General features: G+C 44.9%; 3 protein-coding genes across 3 annotated transcripts; 2 read left to right on the top strand and 1 right to left on the bottom strand.

Moving 5' to 3' along the window:
• Window positions 1-250: 250 nt before the first annotated feature.
• On the top strand, window positions 251-8,993 carry LOC309328431 (uncharacterized protein; the record flags this gene model as incomplete). Its single annotated transcript, XM_081838431.1, has 4 exons — window positions 251-374; window positions 1,089-1,279; window positions 2,683-3,630; window positions 7,995-8,993. Exons 2-4 carry the CDS (start codon window positions 1,256-1,258, stop codon window positions 8,991-8,993), a joined length of 1,971 nt encoding a protein of 656 aa, XP_081694557.1. The 5' UTR covers window positions 251-374; window positions 1,089-1,255.
• Window positions 8,994-13,018: 4,025 nt separating this feature from the next.
• LOC309328429 (olfactory receptor 10A7-like) lies at window positions 13,019-15,562 on the bottom strand (the record flags this gene model as incomplete). The annotated part of the gene is made up of 2 exons (XM_081838429.1): window positions 13,019-13,968; window positions 15,502-15,562. 2 exons carry the CDS (start codon window positions 15,560-15,562, stop codon window positions 13,019-13,021), a joined length of 1,011 nt encoding a protein of 336 aa, XP_081694555.1.
• Window positions 15,563-20,120: 4,558 nt separating this feature from the next.
• On the top strand, window positions 20,121-21,056 carry LOC309328428 (olfactory receptor 11A1-like; the record flags this gene model as incomplete). The annotated part of the gene is made up of 1 exon (XM_081838428.1): window positions 20,121-21,056. Exon 1 carries the CDS (start codon window positions 20,220-20,222, stop codon window positions 21,054-21,056), a length of 837 nt encoding a protein of 278 aa, XP_081694554.1. The 5' UTR covers window positions 20,121-20,219.
• Between the last annotated feature and the right edge of the window lie 288 nt (window positions 21,057-21,344).

Below are 21,344 nucleotides of genomic sequence, written 5' to 3'. Positions count from 1 at the left end.
AGATCTCTGCCAGGGTCCTACTCGAGTGTAGGCTGAGCTCCTGACAGGTGGAGCCCCCACACAGGGTAACCATGTCATTGAGCAGGAAGCACTAGGGATGGTGCATAGCCTCTCCCAAATTGGCCTTATGTGTGCTAATCCCTGTGAGAGTCCTGGGGACTTCAAATCCATTCACTTTGGATTACATCATAATTACTCTTGGTGGCATTATTTTTACATCACCATGGATGCAGAGCATTTATCTGAGGACCTTTCTGGTAGGAGCTCTGTGGTAGCAGATGAGATGGAGACTGCACCATAAATGTTAACAATGCTCTTTGGGACTCATTAAGGAGTAGGAAAGAATTGCATGGTCCCGTTTTCGGAGGAGAGAAGTGTGTATGGCCATAGTTAAATTTTAATATCAAAATTTGCAGGCACCACAATCTCCCTGTGGTTTTAGGATCACTATGGGGCTTGGGCTTCATCATGGAGGTCACTGAGTACCATCAATTATAGACATTTTCATGGACAGTCTTCCTTGGTTTGAGTCTTCACGCTTGATCTTAGTGCCTGGACTCAGCCATGACTTATGCTGGGATGTGAGAAAGAAGGTGGCTCTGAGCATATGCAAAGTGCCTACCCCCATTGAATGAATGAATTTATTATTTTGGTCACAGACAAGTTCCAGCTCACATACAAAATTCCCCATTGAATACTACCCCATTGAATACTGTTGCTACCCCCACATGACTAAGGGATTCTAGGCAGGAGGTTCAGAAAATGATCTCTCTACTCAGGCACTGCTTATTTTCTGTTACATGGAATTTGTTCTCTCGCCATTGAAAGCTAAGGTCACTTAAGCATAGTCACAACTCCTGCCTGGCTGCTATTCTCCTGAGTTTTGTGTAAAACCTAGAGAAGATCTGTTCCATCTGGTGAAATGGAGAACATAAAACATGGGCTGCACTTCCTTAACATTCTAGGGAGTCATGTATTCAAAAAATCATAATAATGGAAATGTAGAGTTAGACAATAATTCACAGGGCTGGAGCTTATTGTGCTGGAAAATCACCCATCACTTTTTGTCTTGACATTGGTCATGATAGGCAAACAGATGCTTCCTGGCATTGCTGGTGTGCTCTGAGGCCTGCTATTCCCTTGAGCTCCTTATGTCGAGACTTAAAGGAGAAGGATGAGCTGCTGGAGGAACACACAATCCTTCCTTGATCTCAAGGCAGATGAGAGACATTCTTAAGAGCGACTGTTTGGTGAAATGGAAACGCACCAATCATTGACAGTGAGTATTAGAAGATACAAGCTTAACGGGACCATCCTTGTGGCTTAAAGGCTTAAGTAAGACAGGAAAAGATATGTTTGGTAATTTTATAAGTTTGACGAAATGAGACTCATATATCAAGACGGGTGTACATGGAACAGGAGCAGTACACAGAATGTTCTAGAAGGGATGCTGAGATGAATAAAAATATGGTTTAGATGAGATGAAAATCCGTATAAGGGCAATACTATGATCAGGCCAACCAAAATGTCATGAAATGGTGTGGAGTCTTTTGAGTTCTTCAGAGCTTGCCGTCAGGTAATAACTACGGCAGGGAAAGGACAAATAAATCAGGCTCATGGTGGAACAATAAAGTATTCATGTGGTGACAGGCACAAAAGGAGAACGTGAGAAAATCCAGCCGTAAATAATGACCCAGCAGTTGACTAGGAGGAAGAGGATCTGGCAGCGAGTATATAAAACTATCAGACTCCAGGTTCCCTGCAGTTAGTTAACAACTCCCTGTCAAGCCTTGTAGCTACAGTACACTTGTTCCTGCTTCCACACGGGGTGCTGGCCATTGACAATATCACCACTTACATGTAATGCACAAAGAGGTTCTGACAAGTCTCACTAATTTAAAGACCTAAAAATGACTTTGTCAGATGATCTGATCTAAGAACCATCTAATTAAGCATTGTGTTTCTCACACGGGCAAAACATTGGTCTCTGGGAAATTCAGGTACAGGGCATGAATGTGATCACTAGGAACTAATCTTTGCTTCTCAGAGTGATAAAGTGTCTAAGCACTTGTTTAGGGAAGCTTTTAATGTTTAACAGGTTATTGTATTTTAGTGCTTTGTTGGAAGCCGCCCAGAGTGGCTGGGGAAACCCAGCCAGATGGGCAGGGTATAAATAATAAATTATTATTATTAGCAGGGACCTCAAATTTCTGCTTAGTATTACTCAAGGCTATATGTGGCGCTGTGGATAAAAGCCTCAGTGCCTAGGGCTTGCCGATCGAAAGGTCGGCGGTTCGAATCCCCGCGGCGGGGTGCGCTCCCGCTGCTCGGTCCCAGCGCCTGCCAACCTAGCACTTCGAAAGCACCCCCGGGTGCAAGTAGATAAATAGGGACCGCTTACTGGCGGGAAGGTAAACGGCGTTTCCGTGTGCTGCGCTGGCTCGCCAGATGCAGCTTTGTCATGCTGGCCACGTGACCCGGAAGTGTCTCTGGACAGCGCTGGCCTCCGGCCTCTTGAGTGAGATGGGCGCACAACCCCAGAGTCTGTCAAGACTGGCCCATACGGGCAGGGGTACCTTTACCTTTACCTATATGCCTAACACCATGAAAAGCAAAGAAGGCCTTAGCTTCTGTATGCCTGTAGCCTCCAACATGTTGACTATGTCACATTTTTGCTTGCAGGCAAGCTCCTTGCACAGGGGAGAAATGGAGAACATCACCGTAGTGACAGAATTCATCTTAATGGGCCTTTCTGATCTCCCAGCTGTCCGCTTCTCCCTCTTTGCTGCCTTTTTGCTCATCTACCTGGTCACCTTGTTGGGGAATGGCACCATTCTTCTTGCCATAGGAGCTGACTCTCATTTGCACAACCCCATGTATTTCTTCCTCAGCAACCTTTCCCTGCTGGACATCTGCTGCCCCACAGCTACAGTACCCAAGATGCTGGAGAACCTCTTGTCAGAGAAAAATACCATTTCCTTTGTTGGCTGTGTGCTGCAACTCTACTTTCTGGTAGCCTTGGCAGGGACAGAGGTCTTCCTCTTGTCTGCCATGGCTTACGACCGCTATGTGGCCATATGCAACCCTTTACGATACACGGTTATCATGAGTAAGAAGCTGTGTCTTCAGATGGCTGCTGGTACATGGGTCACAGGGTTCCTCAACTCCTTGCTGCACACAGTCATGACTTTCACTCTACCTTATTGTAATTCTAATAGAGTTAATCAATACTACTGTGATATCCCTCCAGTCTTGGCCTTATCATGTGCTTCCACCTATGCGGCTGAGATGGTTGTCCTTATTGTTGGTGGGATTTTTGGTGTGGGGGCTTTTATGGTGACGTTGGTCTCCTACATCTACATCATCTCCACCATCCTTCGGATCCGTTCTTCCGAGGGGAAGCGCAAGGCCTTCTCCACTTGTGCCTCTCATCTTATGGTGGTGTGCCTCTTCTATGGGACGACCATCTTCACTTACATAAGGCCTTCCTCCAGCCACCATCCAGATCAAGACAGGCTGGTGAGCATGTTGTATGGGGTGATTACCCCCATGTTGAACCCCTTGATCTACAGCCTCAGGAACAAGGAGGTGAAAGGGGCTTTGAAGAGGGTCATTGTTAATAAACGCCAATAAATTGGAAGAGGTGGGGATATATGGCTAAGATACAATGATCCTATCCTATATCATTATCTACTAAAATAACCCAATCTCTGAAAAAGAAGAACAGAATTTAATCTGTTTTAAATTATGATTGATCAACTGACAATGACCTGACATGAGTTTGCTCCATCTTCTATTTGTCAGCCCTTTAGATATTTGAAGATAGCTATCCTTTCCATCTCCTATGTTTAGCCTGGAAAAGCGAAGACTGAGGAGACATGATAGCTATGTTTAATTATCTAAAGGGCTGTCACATGGAAGATGGAGGAAGCTTGCTTCCTCCTGCTCCAGATGGTAGGACTTAAAAAAATGGGTTCAAATTACAAGACAGGACTGTCAAACTAATTGTCAAGAAGATCTTCCTGATGGTAAGAGCTGTTCAACAGTGGAGGGGGGTGGACACTCCTTCATTGGAGTGTTTAAAGGAGAGGCTGAAGGGACGACAGAGGACGAGATGGTTGGACAGTGTTCTTGAAGCTACTAACATGAGTTTGACCAAACTGCAGGAGGCAGTGGAATACAGGAATGCCTGGCGTGCTCTGGTCCATGGGGTCATGAAAAGGCAGATACGACTAAACAACAACAGGGTGACCATTTGCCATGGGTTCTTTGAGATTCCTGAATTACAGGAGAGAGTGTTGAACTAGATGACCCTCAGGCTGTCATCCAACTCTGCTATATCTAAGCATGATATCACAGTTTGAGTTTCAGATGAGGTCCAGGAAAATCCACTTTCAAAGTCCCCACTCAGCCAATCACACAATTCAATTTACCTCACAGGATTATTGTGGCGGTAAAGTGTGTCTGTGTGGTTTTGTGTATATTGCCTTGAGATGGAAGGGTGCAATAAAAACGAAGTAAATAAATCATAATAACATGGAACCATATATCTTAATTCTTCACACTGAAATCTTAGTGGAATGACAAACATAAATAGATGCCACTATTAATTATCTGTTTGGACTTTTGTTCTAACATGTTGAGATGTGTTGTGTAATCCAGTTCCAATGTCAATAAAATCTGCCACACCACTTTTTTTTATAGTTGTGTTTCTTACTTCTGATCCATGAATATGAACGTCTCTTCAACTTTCCCCTCTTCATTTATCACTTTTCAACTTCTGGGGGGGGGGGAACACACTCCATTTCCAACCCCAGGAAGTGCAAGTTGGACACAAGTTTTCTGATGTAAATTTCTAGAGTTTTTAATCACTTCCCCACTCCAGCGTATAGAATCATGGAATTATAGAGTTGGAAGGGACCCGAGGGTCATCTAGTCCAACCCCCTGCAGTGCAGAAACCTCAGCTACAGCATCCATGACAGATGGCCATCCAACCTCTGCTTGAAAGCCTCCAAGGAACGAGAGTTCACAATCTCCCATGGGCGACTGCTCCGTGGTTGAACTCTCTTACTATTTCTCTTTCCACTCACAGAAAAAGTGTGACCTGCTCTGGCACTGTAGCATTTGCAAGATTACAAATGACCCACAGTGAGCAGATAAGGAGGAAACATTACTTAGCAGTGTCGCTACCAAACTATATGCAAAACTGAAACAAATCAGATCTTCTAAGCTCCTGTTCCCTGCTGGTGTCGCTCAGAACTGACCCCCCTCCCAACAATTTTAAAAACACTTTAAACACTGCTCACATTACAAGTATCTTGGAATGGAAGTCACCTTGGGGGTTGGGGACCTCTTGTTTCAAGAGGAGAAGAATGGGGTCTGAGGAAAGTTATCCAAAAATACATCCAGCCCAAGTCCTGCACCTGCTTTGCTGTGCTCCTCCCACTGGTTTGAACAACAACAACAACAACACAGTGGAAAGATGTAGGTCCTGATCTTGCATGGCACCCCAAAACACGCATTTTTGGGTGCCGTGCCCAGAAAAAGCACTTTTTTTGGGGGTGGGGGGGACCATGTTAGGATATTTCCGTTCCACCTTAAAAAGGGAGCAGGTTGTTGTGTCACAGTCTGCGTATTTCCTGTTCACAGGATGTTTCTGTTTTGTATATAGCTGTTGTCTCTCTCTGTGCCTAGACACGCAGGCAGGCAGTCATGTTTTTCTTTGTTCTGACCAATGCTGAATAAAGTTGTAAATTATGCTCTCCTGAGTGCATCTTTCGTTGTGCGAACTCTGCTGAAAGGGTGTGCACGAGCCCTGGAATGTGGCAAGCTATTTCTGAGGCTCGTGTCACTAATTGACTGATACTGTATCTACGGGAGATCGATGGATCATTCGGAATCAACGTGGAGGCATGATGGCCTTTGTCTCCCTGGCAGTATCCCAACAGACCATGGTGTGAAATTGCACAAGATCACGGCAACCAAAATGGCCACCGTGGTCTTGCGATAACTAACAGGAAGATGGTGTCTGGGAAGATGGTATCCTGGATTTTGTCTTCAAGGTGTTGGAGGGTATGCATGAAGTAAGCCCAGTGGCATAGCGTGGGGGGTGCAGGGGGGCCCCGGCCGCACCGGGCGCAACATCTGGGGGTTAGGGTTAGGGGGCGCAAATCCACAGGTTAGGGGGTGCAATCCACGGGTTAGGGGGCACAAATTACTTGCCTTGCCCCGGGTGCTGACAACCCACGCTACGCCACTGAGTAAGCCCACCAAAAAGGACCTAGTCCCTAAAGCTTCTGAGCTTTGTGTAAACACTGGACTAGAACAGTTCCTTACTCTGGTGAACTGGCGTACATAAAGCATTGGCCTGATTTCCTTAACATCTAGGGAGTGATATCTTGAATGACAATTATTCACAGCCCTGTAGTTTATTGTGCTGGGAAATCAACCATCACTCTTGGTCTTGACATTGGCCATAGGTGGCGAGCAGAGATGTTTCCTGACATTGCTTATGCGCTCTGAGGCCTGCTATTCCCTTGAGCTCCTGTTGAGGTTGAAAGGAGAAGTTTGAGCTGCCAGAGGAACAGACAATCCTTCCTTGATCTCAAGGCAGATGAGAGGCATTCTTAAGAGTGACTGTTTGGAGAAATGGTAACACACCAAACATTGACAGTGAGTATTATTACAGTAGATGCTAGCTTAATGGGGCTATCGTTGTGACAAAGATCAAGGTTTAGGGAAGACGGAAAGAGTGATGTTTCTAAATGTAGAATTTCAAAGAAATGAGACTCTTAAACTGAAGCAAGTGTACATGAAATGAGAGTGGTAAACTGAATGTTCTAGAAGCAGTGCTCTTTTCTGGGGGTAGTCAAAGGTACACAGTACTGGGACCTTCCTCCCCCCTCACAATGTGTGGTACTTACCGTAACAACTTCATAGTGAGTACTGACACATTTATTCCTAAAAAAATGAGCTCTGTCTAGAAGGGATGCTCAGATGAACAGAAAAATAGTTTAGATGAGAGTGGTATAAATACATTTGTAAATCCATACGAGGGCAATATTTTATCAAGTCGCCCACAATGTAGTGAGTTCTTCAGAACTTTTCATCAGGCTAGATAGAACATAGGCAGGGAAGGGGAGGATGAATAAATCAGGCTGAGGGTGAAGCCACAAAGTCTTCATCTCGTGAGAGGCACCCGATAGAATGAGGGAGGACATTCACATGAACTGACAGGTGTGGACAGGATTTTCTGAGACAATAATACTGCATGCAGATTGGACCTCCTGCTGTAAAAAGAAGGCACAAATTTGCTCAGCTAGGGCTTTTGTCCCCACTCACTTTTCTTGATCACCCCCTTGCCATTCCCCTTGCTTCCCATTCCCACCCCATGGAAGTCTGCTTACCATGATAGGTGGTGTGGCATTGTGGCAGGGTCCATGAGACCCTCAGTTAGTTAACAACGCCCCACCATCAAGCCCCGTAGCTACAGTATACGTGTTCCAGCTTTCACACTAGGTGCTGGCCATTAACATTATCACCACTTACATGTAATGTACAAAGCAGCTCTGACGAGTCTCAGTACTTTAAGGACCTAAAATTGACTTTGTCAGATGATCTGATCTAAGAACCATCTCTATACTGTATTTTATGCTGTTTTTACACTTAAGTGTTTTAAATTTGTTGTTAGCCACCCTGAGCCCGGTTTTTGAACCAGGAAGGGCGGGGTATAAATAAAAATCTATTATTATTATTATTATTATTATTATTATTATTATTATTATTATTAAGCATTGTGTTTCACACATAGGCCAAACATTGGTCTCTAGGAAATTCAGGTACAGGGCATGAATGTGATCGCTAGGAACTAATCTTTGCTTCTCAGAGTGATAAAGGCTCTGAGAGGGACCTCAAATTTCTGCTTAGTATGACTCAAGGCTATATGGATACACCTTGAAAAGCAAAGAAGGCCTTAACTTGTGTATGCCTGTAGCCTCCAACATGTTTACTTTGTCACACTTTTGCTTTCAAACTCTTGCAGGAAAGTTCCTTGCACAGGGGAGAAATGGAGAACATCACCGTAGTGACAGAATTTATCCTAACTGGACTTTCTGATCTCCCAGCTGTCCGCTTCTCCCTCTTTGCTGCCTTTTTGCTCATCTACCTGGTCACCTTGCTGGGGAACAGCACCATTCTTCTTGCCATAGAAGCTGACTCCCAGTTGCACAACCCTATGTATTTCTTCCTCAGCAACCTTTCCCTGCTGGACATCTGCTGCCCCACAGTTACAGTACCCAAGATGCTGGAGAGCCTCTTGTCAGAGAGCAATACCATTTCCTTTGCTGGCTGTGTGCTGCAACTCTACTTTCTGGTAGCCTTGGCAGGGACAGAGGTCTTCCTCTTGTCTGCCATGGCCTATGACCGCTATGTGGCCATATGCAACCCTCTGCGATACACGGTCATCATGAGCAAGAAGCTGTGTCTTCAGATGGCTGCTGGTACATGGGTCACAGGGTTCCTCCACTCCTTGCTGCACACGGTAATGACTTTCACTCTACCTTTCTGCAGATCCAATAGAGTCAATCAATACTACTGTGACATCCCTCCAGTCTTGGCCTTATCATGTGCTTCCACCTATATGGCTGAGATGGTTGTCTTCATTGTTGGTGGGATTTTGGGTGTGGGGGCTTTTATAGTGACGCTGGTCTCCTACATCCACATCATCTCCACCATCCTTAGGATCCGTTCTTCCGATGGGAAACACAAGGCCTTCTCCACTTGTGCCTCCCATCTAATTGTGGTGTGCCTCTTCTATGGGACAATCATCTTCACTTACTTAAGGCCTTCCTCCAGCCACCATCCAGATCAGGACAGGCTGGTGAGCATGTTGTATGGGGTGATTACTCCCATGCTGAACCCTTTGATCTACAGTCTCAGAAATAAGGAGGTGAAAGGGGCCTTGAAGAGGGTCATTGTTCATAAATGCCACTAAAGCTGGAAGCGGGGAGTGGAATGGGTGATGGTGGTGGTGAAAGACAATGACCCTATCCTACACCATTCTTTACTTAAGTAACCCAAACTCTGAAAAAGAACAGAATTTGACGATCTGTTTTAAATTACAATCAATCAGCACTGACCACGAGCCCCTTTGTCACCTGACATTATAATGACCAATACACCATTGGGTAGTTCTCCATCCAGTCCTTGGGCTGAAAACAGTTCCCCATACTTGAATTATGTGAATCAAAGAAATTGCACTGCAAGATTCCCCTTTACAATGCAGGCTTTGTCCCTCCACCGCCCAGCCACACTGAATGGAATCTTAACTGACTCATGTCCTGAGCACTCCAAATGGTGTCTAAGATATGTGTCATAGACCAGAGGTCAGGTACATGGCGACTTTTGTTAGGACCTATTCTATGGCTCTGGAACGCTTTCCCCAGGGAAGCCAACCTTGATGCCTTTTGACTCCCTTTTTATTCTGCCAGCCATTTTAGACCCCTTTTTAATTTTTTATTTGGTGGTCATTCTCCCCCTGCTCTGTTCCTGTTGTGTATGATTAATTATTTTACATTGCTTAATTTTCTATTTTCTTTTGGCTACCCTTGGAGGCTGCTACATGAGGAGCAGGGTATGAATCTCTAGAATCATGCACAAGTAATTAGAGAACTTTATTTCATTTGCTCATATTCCTCTTGTGCTAACCTTGAGGTCATTTGGCTGATTCTCAGCTTAGCTGGACTCCTCTGGCATTAAGTCTCCAACCCCAGCACAGCCAAAAATGTGCTGATGCAGTCAGCTCATCCTGGCTGAGTAGAAGCTGGCTGAGCTGAGGCTGGTGCAGTCCCCCAAATGGAGAGTTCTTGGGGCATGGCAGAGGCGGGACCTGAGAGCGGGGGGCTTAGACTGAATCCTAAGCTTCTTCAGCTCAGTCATGTGATCTGGCAACCCAAACACCATATTAAAGCCTTGCTTGCCAGAGTTAGACAGAGCAGCAGCAGCTGTTCCATTGCTGTATGGGGTTTGTATCTGCTGTAAAATTACGCTTGTTGTACTTACACCAGCTTGCTTTGTGTCGATTTCTTGTGCATCAGATCTGCATAGTGAATAATGTTACACTGAATTACATTAATACACTAGGTAAAAAGGTAAAAGGTAAAGGACCCCTGGATGGTTAAGTCCAGTCAAAGGTGACTATGGGGTTGTGGTGCTCATCTCGCTTTCAGGCTGAGGGAGCCGGTGTTTGGTCACAGACAGCTTTCTGGGTCATGTGGCCAGCATGATTAAACCGCTTCTGGCACAATGGAACACCGTGACGGAAACCAGAGCTCACAGAAACGCCATTTACCTTCTTGCCACAGCAGTACCTATTTATTTACTTACACTATTGTGCTTTCAAACTGCTAGGTTGGCAGGAGCTGGGACAGAGCAACGGGAGCTCACCCCATTGTGGGGATTTGAACTGCCGACCTTCTGATCAGCAAGCCCAAGAGGCTCAGTGCTTTAGACCACAGCATCACCCACGTCCTATTAATACACTATATGGGATCCAATGCATGGTGTAAACCAGTTCTTAATTTTGACCCCCTCTCCACATAGAGACAGAGACTTTTATCCACCTCTATTTTTGCACTTGAAGTTAAAATATGCAACTCAATAAATGAATGTTCTCTCTCTTTTAAGCCCAAGTACTTTCAATTGGGATGCGGGTGGCGCTGTGGTCTAAACCATAGAGCCTAGGGCTTGCCGATCAGAAGGTCGGTGGTTCGAATCCCCACAACAGGGTCCCAGCTCCTGCCCACCTAGCAGTTCAAAAGCACATCAAGTGCAAGTAGATAAATAGGTACCGCTCCAGCGGGAAGGTAAACGGCATTTCCGTGCACTGCTCTGGTTGCCAGAAGCAGCTTAGTCATGCTGGACACATGACCCGGAAGCTGTCTGCGGACAAATGCCGGCTACCTCGGCCTATAGAGTGAGATGAGCGCCACAACCCCAGAGTCGTCCGCGACTGGACCTATTAGTCAGGGGTACCTTTACCTTTACTTACTTTCAATTTGCATGTTTATCTTGAACTAAGCTATGCGAGTCCTTATTTGGTGAACATTTGGACCAGTGAATATTTCTTTTGTTAAATGTTAGGGGTTGTGTTTTTTTACAGACACCCTGCTGAGTGTCATTTTTTAATATATTTTTTAAAAAAAATCAATTAAAATTATTGATTAAAAAGATGCACAAATGTTGGGTTGTGTGCTTTCCTATTAAGCGCAAGCCCATTATTCATTAACAGGATTCTTTTCCTTCTGGACTTCAATATATTTAAGGTTCTTGTATAACATGATTCATCTGCTGCTGTGAATCCTCAACACTAGCTATCTGGAAGTGTTCAACTTCTGAAACACAAGTTGCAATTTTAGTTGACTTGAACACTCAGCTTCCACAAGTGTTCATCATTATATTATTTATTCATTTGGAAGAGATAAACGGGGGGTGGGGTGGGTATTTGAAGAGACAATAGATGAGAAAAAAGTTACATCTGTTGTCTTTAGAAGTCCTTTACTTTAGCAGCCCATCCTCACATCCTGTGTCTACTGGTTCCATGGAAACAATAATAAAGATAATTAATAATGCTGGCCTGGTTGGTATGTAGTCTTTGGCTTGATAAGGCTTCTTTACTTTCTTTGTTAAAATAATTCATATATACTGCCTTTCAGTTCAGAAAGAAATACCAAGGCGATTCACCAACAAAACAACAACAGCAATAAAACCAACACAATAAAATAACATTCAAGAGTGAGTCACAACAACCAGGAACAGCAGGAATCGGTATGAGGAAAATGAACAGGTAAACAGGTACAAAGACAAATGCTATCAGAAGCAATCCACAGCTGGAACCTGCCTGCGGTCCTTGGAGGTATCATTCCACAAGGTAGAGGCCACTACAGGTTTAAAGCATGGTGGAGAACTTGTGCTCAATATACCAAATGTGGTTCTTGGGACTCTCCCCAGTACACAGCCCTCACTGGCCCTGCGACACTCTCTCCTTGGGTGCTTTTGTCTGGCTGAAATGTGTCCTCGAACTGTGAAAATGGCTATTCTTGCCTGGATGAAGAGAAGCATGCATTTGCGCGGGATAGTGTAGAACCCTCTTTGTGTCTGAAATGCAGCCTATGGCACAAAGGTACACAGCCCTTCTATTGCTCCACCTGCTTTTGCTTCTGGCCCCACCCATCATTGGCACACAGCCTGTAGAATGCTGCCCAAAAGGGAATTTGGCCGTTGGGCTGAAGAAATTTCCTCACCCCTGGTTTTAGAATCTCTGTATGTGACATATCCTTGTACTGTGGTACCTCGGGTTACATACACTTCAGGTTACATACGCTTCAGGTTACAGACTCCGCTAACCCAGAAATAGTACCTCGGGTTAAGAACTTTGCTTCAGGATGAGAACGGAAATCATGTGGTGGCGGCCGGGCAGCAGTGGGAGGCCCCATTAGCTAAAGTGGTACCTCAGGTTAAGAACAGTTTCAGGTTAAGAACGGACCTCCGGAATGAATTAAGTACGTAACCAGAGGTACCACTGTACAGTTTAATGTTGTCTGAAGGTACAAGTTCCAAATCTCTACTCTAAGATGACTATTACCACCAGTCCAGGGTCTGGGGTATATCTTCTCATGTGTACAATGCAGAGACCTTTTTCCAGCATTTGAATTCTGAATTAGCAATGTTTTGTTCAACTTCCCATACAGCTGAAGTAACCTGAGAAGTACCACAATCACCCTAACAACCTTCCCCCGATTTGGTACCTTCCACATGTTTTGGACTCCAACTCCCATCAAGCCTATCCAGCATGGTCAGTGGTTAGGGATGATGGTAACTGTAGTTTTATATTGTGAATCACCCTGAGATCTATGGGTATAGGGCGGTATACAAATAACAACAACAACAACAACAACAACAACAACAACAACAACAACATAGTTCAAATCATCTGGAGGACTCCAGATTGGCAAAGATGTCCTAATCCATGCCAAGATTATGAAACACAAGTTTCTTGAAGGCCCCTTTTACTTCTTTGTTCCGGAGGCTGTATATGATAGGATTAAACATTGGCGTGGCAACGGTGTACATGACAGATATTGCCTTATGGAAGCCTGGGGACTGATTTTTTGTGGGTATCACATACATGATCATGATGGTCCCATAATATAAACTCACCACTAAGAGGTGGGAAGCACATGTTGAAAAGGCCTTCTGTCTCCCTGTGGAGGATGCGATTCTCAAAATGGCTGACAGGATGTAAACATACGAGACGATGATGAACACAAAGGGCCCTATAGTCACAATGGAGCAGGAGATAAGGACAGTCATCTCTGCCAGCATGCTCTTTCTGCAGGAGAGCTTGGTTAACTGATCCATATCACAAATAAAATGGTCGATTTCATTGGGACCACAAAAAAGCATTGTGGACACTGTCCCAACGGCTAGGGAAGACACCGAGAAGCCACTTAACCAGGAAGCAATTGCTAGCTGGAGGCAGACCTTGAAGTTCATGATGGTCCTGTAGCTAAGCGGTTTGCATATGGCTAAGTAGTGATCGAATGCCATGATTGTGAGGAGTAAGCATTTGTTGAAAGCCAAACCGCTGTATAGTAAGATCTGTGTGAGGCATCCATGGAGGGAAATGGTCCTGTCTTCTGACAGGCAGTCAGATAACATCCTGGGGGTGATGATCGAACCATATAAGGTCTCAAGTACAGAGAGGTTGGCTAGGAAAAAGTACATGGGGTTGTGAAGCTGGCGATCAGTCACGACTAGCACCACGATGAGAAGGTTCCCAGCTACAGTTGCAACGTAGATCAGTAAAAAAAGGAGAAAAAGTAAGATCTGGAACTGCTGCAGGCTTCTGAAACCCAGAAGTACGAAAACAATGGATGTTTGATTGGTCCATTGTACATAGGCTATGGACTCTTTGCATGGGAAGAGGAAAGAAAAAGGGAAATAAAATAAAACTGGAGACGGTACAAAATATTAAGATGTCCTGCCTGGCAAACAGCATGCATATTGTATCATAATAGAAACTAAGAATAGAGACAGCACGATGTAGTGTGTGTGGGGGGTAGCCCTCTAGACATTGATAGACCACCATCCCTCACTGTTGGCCATGCTGACTGGGGCTGATGAGAATTGGGGACTAGAAATGAGTGGGTGAATGACCAGAAACAGAGGCTACTGCTTGTTGGACCCCTTCATGAAAAGTATTCCAGGGTATACATCAATCTAAAGCAGAAAGATAAGTCCAGTCAAAGGCAACCATGGGGTTGCGGCACTCATCTTGCTTTCAGGCTGAGGGAGCTGGTGTTTGTCCACAGACAGCTTTCCGGGTCATGTGGCCAGCATGACTAAACCGCGTTTGGTACAACAGAACACCGCAATGAGTGCCAGATCGCATGGAAACGCCGTTTACCTTTCAAACTGCTAGGTTGGCAGGAGCTGGAACAGAGCAACAGGAGCTCACTCTGTTGCGGGGATTTGAACCATTGACCTTCCGATTGGCAAGCCCAAGAGGCTCAGTGGTTTAGACCACAGTGCCAGCCGCATCCCTATAAGGATGTGACATTTATCAGATGCAAGGTTGGAGCTTGTAAATTATCACCTGCCCACAAGGTGATACTCATACTCTATCAAGTAGCTACCGTGTGATTCTGTTTATCACCTCTGGGTTACCAGGAGATTCACCTTAGCTGAGATAGGACCATGACTCATAGGCAATCAGTCCTTGCCTTGCATGCAGAAGGTCCCAGTTTCAATCCCTGGTATCACCAGACAGAGTTGGGAAAAAATCCTTGGCTGAAACCCAGAGAAGGTGCTGTCAGTCAGCGTAGACAGCCCTGGACAACATGGGCCAATCATTTGCTTTAGTATAAGGCAGCTTTCTGTTGACCTCTAGGATTCATTGCGACACACCTTGGGACTGATAATTTCCGCCACAGATGGTTGGTCATGAAACTTCACATTTGGAGTATGCTGAAGACGGAGCTTTGGCTGGGCTGAGCTTTCATCTGTTCATAATGATGTTTGCTACCTCATATAGATTTCTCCTTCTCAAAGAGGAATGCCTTGTTCATACAACTGGTGGGGTTGGTGCAACATGAATTTCTATTGGGAAACAAATTATTAGTCCCTCTGCTTCTAATCAAGACACATCTGCGCCACGCTGTGGTATAGTGTAAAATATGTTTATTTAACAACTTAATGGCATAAGAGCTGGATCCTGCTGGATCATGCCAAAAGCCCATCTAGTCTAACATTTTGTTCTTGCAGTGGTCAATCACATGATAGCAGAATTAGCACAATGATGATTGCTGCAAGCACATGAAAACATGGTTAGATTTTACATCTGCCTTCATTCATCTTTAAACAAATGCTCCCCATAAAATTTTTGGAAAACAAGCCTTCTTCGGGGGAGACTGGCTCCTCTCCCAGGCTCCCGGCTTGCTTACCGGTGATCTGCCTCTGGCTGTGTTCCCAGACAGACCAGGGAGATATTGATATAGGCGACATCTCCCAGCTTGGGAAAATGCACACCCCCTCCCTCCTTGCTTCCCAGCAGGGAAAGGAGATAGACAGAAATCTATTTACATCACTTTATTTCTGACTCTGCAGCACTACAGAAAACATGTCCGAACACTTCAGACTCCTTCCAGCAAGTGACAAATACTTCCTGTACATACGCAAGAGGAAGGTCTCAAATTACACACTTCACAAAGACTTTCCCAGCCTGTGAACTCCCGGGAAGGTTCTTTCCCACAGCTAGCCATATCACATGATGTCAACATGCTGGCTGTCTGCAGCTGCGATGTTCTCATATTGTAACAAAAATACCTAGGCTAGAATAAATCGCAGACACTAAGCTTTGCAAACAAGTGTAGAGTTTATTCACAGATTTCGAGAAGTTACATCAAACAAGTCTCCATCTGTTAGCAGTAGAATGAAGAAGAAAAAAAATGCACCAAATGATTAAAAAAGAAAGAACTTCCTTACAAAAGAATCATGCAATCTTTGCATTAGCAAAGATTCAGGCTGTAAAAAAATCTCCTTTTAGAAAGACATTTCATTCACATGCAGCATTTGCTGTGCTGGGAGCCAAAACCACATGGCTCCTTTTTCCAGGAAACAGTAGAAAGTGACAAAGAGGTGGTAGTGGGGAAGGGGAGGAAGCAAATACTGATGGGAGCCTGCTAAACTCCACCCACTGGCAACCTGAGCTCAGGGCTTAGGTTAACCCAGGGGTCAGCAACCCTTTTCAGTCGTGGGCTGGTCCACCGTCCCTCAGACCATGTGGTGGGCAGGACTATATTTTGAAAAATAATAATACAGTACATGAACGAATTCCTATGCCCCACAAATAACCCAGAGATGCATTTTAAATGAAAGCACACATTCTACTCATGTAAAAACACCAGTCCGTGGGCCAGATTGAGAAGGCGATTGGGCCGCATCTGGCCCTTGGCCTTAGGTTGCCCACCCCTGGGTTAACCCTTTCATGCATACAAACGTGAGTCACTTACTAAATATTACAACAAAGAGATCTATATTTCAGTGCTGGAAAGTTAAATCCTCATTGTCTATTTTACTCAGTGGTCTGAATATTTTACTGCCCTTTCCATATTTGAACATGTATCTCATTACCAACAATCTCATTTGAAGACCTATTTGGACATATGGATGACTCCTGTTCACAGGTCTGTCAAGACACTCCCTTATTCATACAAGAACTGGATTAATCACAGGGGAGCCTGGTCATTGTGAAGCTTGCTGCAAATGGTGACCAGTTATGTATTTAACTTTTCATCTTCTAGGAATCAGGCCACTGCAATGGGAAGAGATACCTTAATATTGGGTTAGGAGCTGTTGGGATCTGTGGACACTGCCTCAGGTGGTGAGCCACTGAGCTGCAGGTAACAGCTTCTCAGTGATGCACCCTGAGGTCCTAGACTCACTCCTCATTTCCAGGCCACTGGATCCCCCAAGGCAGGAAGACATATAACTGGCTTCTTATTTCAGCAGAACTTTGCTCAAGCAACATGGTCTTCCAGATCTCTGGCATATTCTTGTACCCTTAGTTGTGCTTTGGACTATCCCCATGACTTTCCTCCAGGCCACAGTTTTGGTTGGCCCTGCTCTGCATCCTCTTTGAATGCTTTTTCCAGACTCAGGTTTGTTCTTGAACAGTGATAATCTCTGTTGTTTGCCTGCATGGATGTGTTTGTATTCGAAACCTTTGATGATTGCATGGCTAGAATGCAGCGTACTGTAGAAAGTTCAAAGTCCCATCAGTTGCTCTGCCTATTTTTCGCCTCTTGCCACTGCAGTCGCAGGAAGATTTCCCCCAAGGGGAAATAGCCCTTCTGCAAAAAGAAGATCTTGTCTCCTTGTGTTCTAGAAATGCCCTTAAAGTGTGCTTTCGTATCCCCTGTGGAAAGTGAGGGAAATAATGAGTCAGAAGGAAGAACTGCTTGAGGGGAAGAAATACAAATAGTTTCCCTTTCCTGAGACCATTAAGGAGATTGAAGCCTAAAGAAGCTTGGCGAAGCTTGGAGAAGTCCTTTGGCAGTAAGCGAGAGCTGCACTTCTAAGACCAGAAGGATGAAAATTGCACCCTGGAGGATATAGTAGCAGACAAAAAGATCAGGCTGGTGAAGGATCTGGAAATTAGGGACAGTCGTTGCAGGAAGATATAGCTAGTGGCTCCATAAGAGGATAATGTCACAGGAACCCAGTGACAAAAGCATGCAGGAATGGATATTTACTGATTGTGAGTGAATCATCAGGAGGGCTTTGAAAAATGCACAGCCTTGTTTCGTCACCGCCTGTGCCTCTCATCCCATCTGCCTCTGTCTAAGGCATTTGTGCTTTTTTGACTTCTGATGCTATTCAGCTTCAGTTCTTCTCCACAAAGAACATCTGAGCAGGAAAAGACAACTAAGAACCTCCACCCCCCCCCACATGCCTTTCATTTTCTTGTGTAATGGTTAAGATCTTGAGCTGAAGTCAAGCACATCAGGCAAAGACATGGGAAAACAACTCTGATGTGGGTGAGTTTCTCCCCCTACACTCCAAGATCCAATCATCAACCATATTAAGATCCTCCTTTCAGAAGTGACAGTTGTTGAACAAGCACTATATGTGTGTGTGTGTGTGTGTGTGTGTGTGTGAGAGAGAGAGAGAGAGAGAGAGAGAGAGAGAATATATCCCACCTGTTCTCCAAGGAGCTCAAGGTGGTGTTCATGGTTCTTCCTCTCTCCATATTATCCTGTCAACTATTCTGTGCGGTAGGTTAGACTGAGAGATGGTGACTGGTCTAAGGTCACCAGTGAGTGTAATAGCTGAATGCGGATTTGAACCCTAGCCCAACACTACACCACACTGGCTCCATATGTGTGACTCAGATAGGTGTAAGAACGGTGTTTGTGTGGCTTGAGAAGAGAATGCAGAATTAGTTGGAATCCAGGACTGGGAAGGACTCAGCTGTAGACTTTCATTGAAAGGAAGGGCATATGTGATGAATGAAGGGTCAAGGGTGAAAGAGGATCCTGATGAAATGGAACAAACTGTGGCATAGAGCAGACCGCATTGTGTGATCTGACTTTTGGGTGTTCCTGTCTTCCAAGTTAAGGGTTCTTTTGCCTCCAGTCTTGTGATCAGGGCTGGGCATTCTTCCATAGCAAGTACGGTTGAATTCTGCATCCTCTGTTAATCAAGTACATTTGTGGCTGCTTGATAATTTTTGGGTAGGTTATTTAACTATTGCTAGTTATGGGTAGGGTTGAGTGTCTCAGTTAGGTACGGAGCAGGGGTGGAGAACCTCAGGGATGAAGGTAGCTCTCCAGGAGGCCTCTCTCTCACCTAGAGGAATGTCCCTGGTCTCCATGATCTTCTCAAGTGCCCCTGCCTGCTTCGAACCTGATGTCAGGTATCAGATATTGTGGAGTTTGCCTGAGTTCTCGGAGAGCCTGTGCTGGTCAGAGTGGACAATACTAGATGGACTAACAGTTTGATTCTGTGACAGGCAGCCTCATATTTTCATACGAAACCCTGACACTCCAAAGCTCAGCCCCTTTCAGTAGCTTACCAGGTATGCACCTTGCGGACTAGCTACTTCCTCCTTATTTACAAAAACAAACAAAGCAGAAAAAATGCTAAAATTCATCATATATACAAATAGCGCTCTCATTTTGCTGAGCACTTGTCCTTATGTAGCCAAAATTATACCATCTGCACATAAGGTATCAGGAGGCTCGGGGGAGCCTCAAGGTTTTTCTCAAGCCAAAATTTATTTTTTTAGGAAAAAAACCAAGTAGGGACCGTTGCAAATAGTCCAGTTAAGACTGTGCATGCTCCACGGCCATGGAATATTGTTGGACCAGGGGTGAGGGGATGGAAAACCAGGTGGGTTGGCCAATGGAATGATTCTGAACATGAGCACATTTTGTTGTCAGTCCCCATTCTAGGACACCGACTGTGAATAATTCTATTTATGTTAACCCACTTACTCATTCCTTTGATATGCAGTCAGAGCCTATGCAATGCAAGTGTTGAACCATGTACACAGTTCTATGTATAGCTGAAGGCTTGCAAGAGAGAGCTTCATTCATTCTCTCCTCTCCAGCCCCACACCCATTCTCTTAAAGGTGTCATGTATTTGATAGACAAGGACCACCGTTTTTGTGTGCAGAATCCTTGTAGAATCCATGCATTGCATACAGAAGGCTATGGTTTCAATAACTGGTATCACCAGTTACAAATGACTGCTGGTAAGATAGTTGGAAAGGCATGTACCTGAGACCTTAGAGGTCCACAGACAGAGTCAATAATACCGGGCTAGATGGACTCATGGTCGAAGGCTGTGCTGGGGAGTCTGCCACCTTTTAGGTGCTGTTGGACTACAACTCCCATCAGCCTCAAACAACTTGGCCAATTGTCAGGGCTGATAAGAGTTGTAGTTCAGGAGTATTCAAAGAGTTACAGGTTCTTTGGCCCTGGTCTAGGTTACGTTCACATGTTCACTTGATCTTCCTAGGTTCAAGCTACCACCATGAATCCAACAGACTTTGGAAACCATACAATCATTACTGAATTTCTCTTGCTGGGATTTGGGAATTTGGGTCATCTGGATCTCCTCTTCTTCTTCATCTTCCTAGTGATCTACATTGTGACCATGGTGGGCAACATCCTCCTCGTTGTGCTGGTGGTATTGGACCACAACCTTCACACACCCATGTACTTCTTCTTGGGAAATCTGTCTTGCTTAGAGATCTGCTACAGTTCCAACATTATGCCCAAGATGCTAGCTGGCCTCATCCTCTACCAGGACAAAGTCATTTCTGTGGCAGGCTGCATGACACAGTTTTATTTTTTTGGTTTCCTGGTAGTTGCAGAGTGTTATCTCTTGGCTGCCATGTCTTATGATAGGTATGTGGCAATATGCAAGCCGTTGCTCTATGTGATTGTTATGGATGGCAAAACTTGCGTTCAGCTAGTGGCAGGGGCTTGGGTAAGCAGTTTACTGGTTATTAACCTAACAATATGTTTAACCCAGCAATTAACCTTCTGTGGTCCCAACACAATTGACCATTTCTTTTGCGACTACAGCCCATTGTTAAAGCTGTCATGCAGCGACACCCACATGATGGAGCTGGTAACTACTCTTCTGGCGGGCCTGTGCTCCCTGCCACCCTTTGTTTTAACTCTGGCTTCCTACAGTTCTATCATACGAGCCATTCTGAGAATCCCATCCACTGTTGGAAAGCAAAAGGCCTTCTCTACCTGCTCCTCTCACCTCATGGTAGTGTCCATCTTCTATGGCACAATCATTATTGTCTACCTGTTACCAAGAACGGATGCAATGCGAGATTGGAACAAGGTCTTTTCTCTCTTCTACATAGTCCTGACCCCATTGCTCAATCCCCTTATATATAGCCTGAGAAACAGGGAGGTGCAGAATGCTTTGAATAAAGCGCTTCTTAAATTACTCACTTACAGAACTGTAGCTTAAGACATCTGGCAACTTAGGACTGTGGCCACCTAAGTCCTACTCAGAGCAGACCCATTAAAATGAAGGAACCAAAGTCTATCATGTCCACTGACCACAATGGCTCTACTTTGAGTTGGACCAGCACTAGATACAACCCTTATGTTTGTCTTGAAGAGAGGAGTGAGGGATCTCAGGCACCTCCATATGGCCTTCAGTGCTTTCCCCAGGCCATACATACCTCCCCAGGCCACTTGGCTCAGGTTCCCATGTTTGTACCCTCTCAAGCACTTTTCCCTGGCCAGAATGTGA

Source organism: Podarcis erhardii, assembly GCF_964252035.2.
Source record: "Podarcis erhardii genome assembly, chromosome: 13".
NCBI classification, from domain to species: domain Eukaryota; kingdom Metazoa; phylum Chordata; class Lepidosauria; order Squamata; family Lacertidae; genus Podarcis; species Podarcis erhardii.
This window is presented reverse-complemented; position numbering and strand designations above follow the sequence as displayed.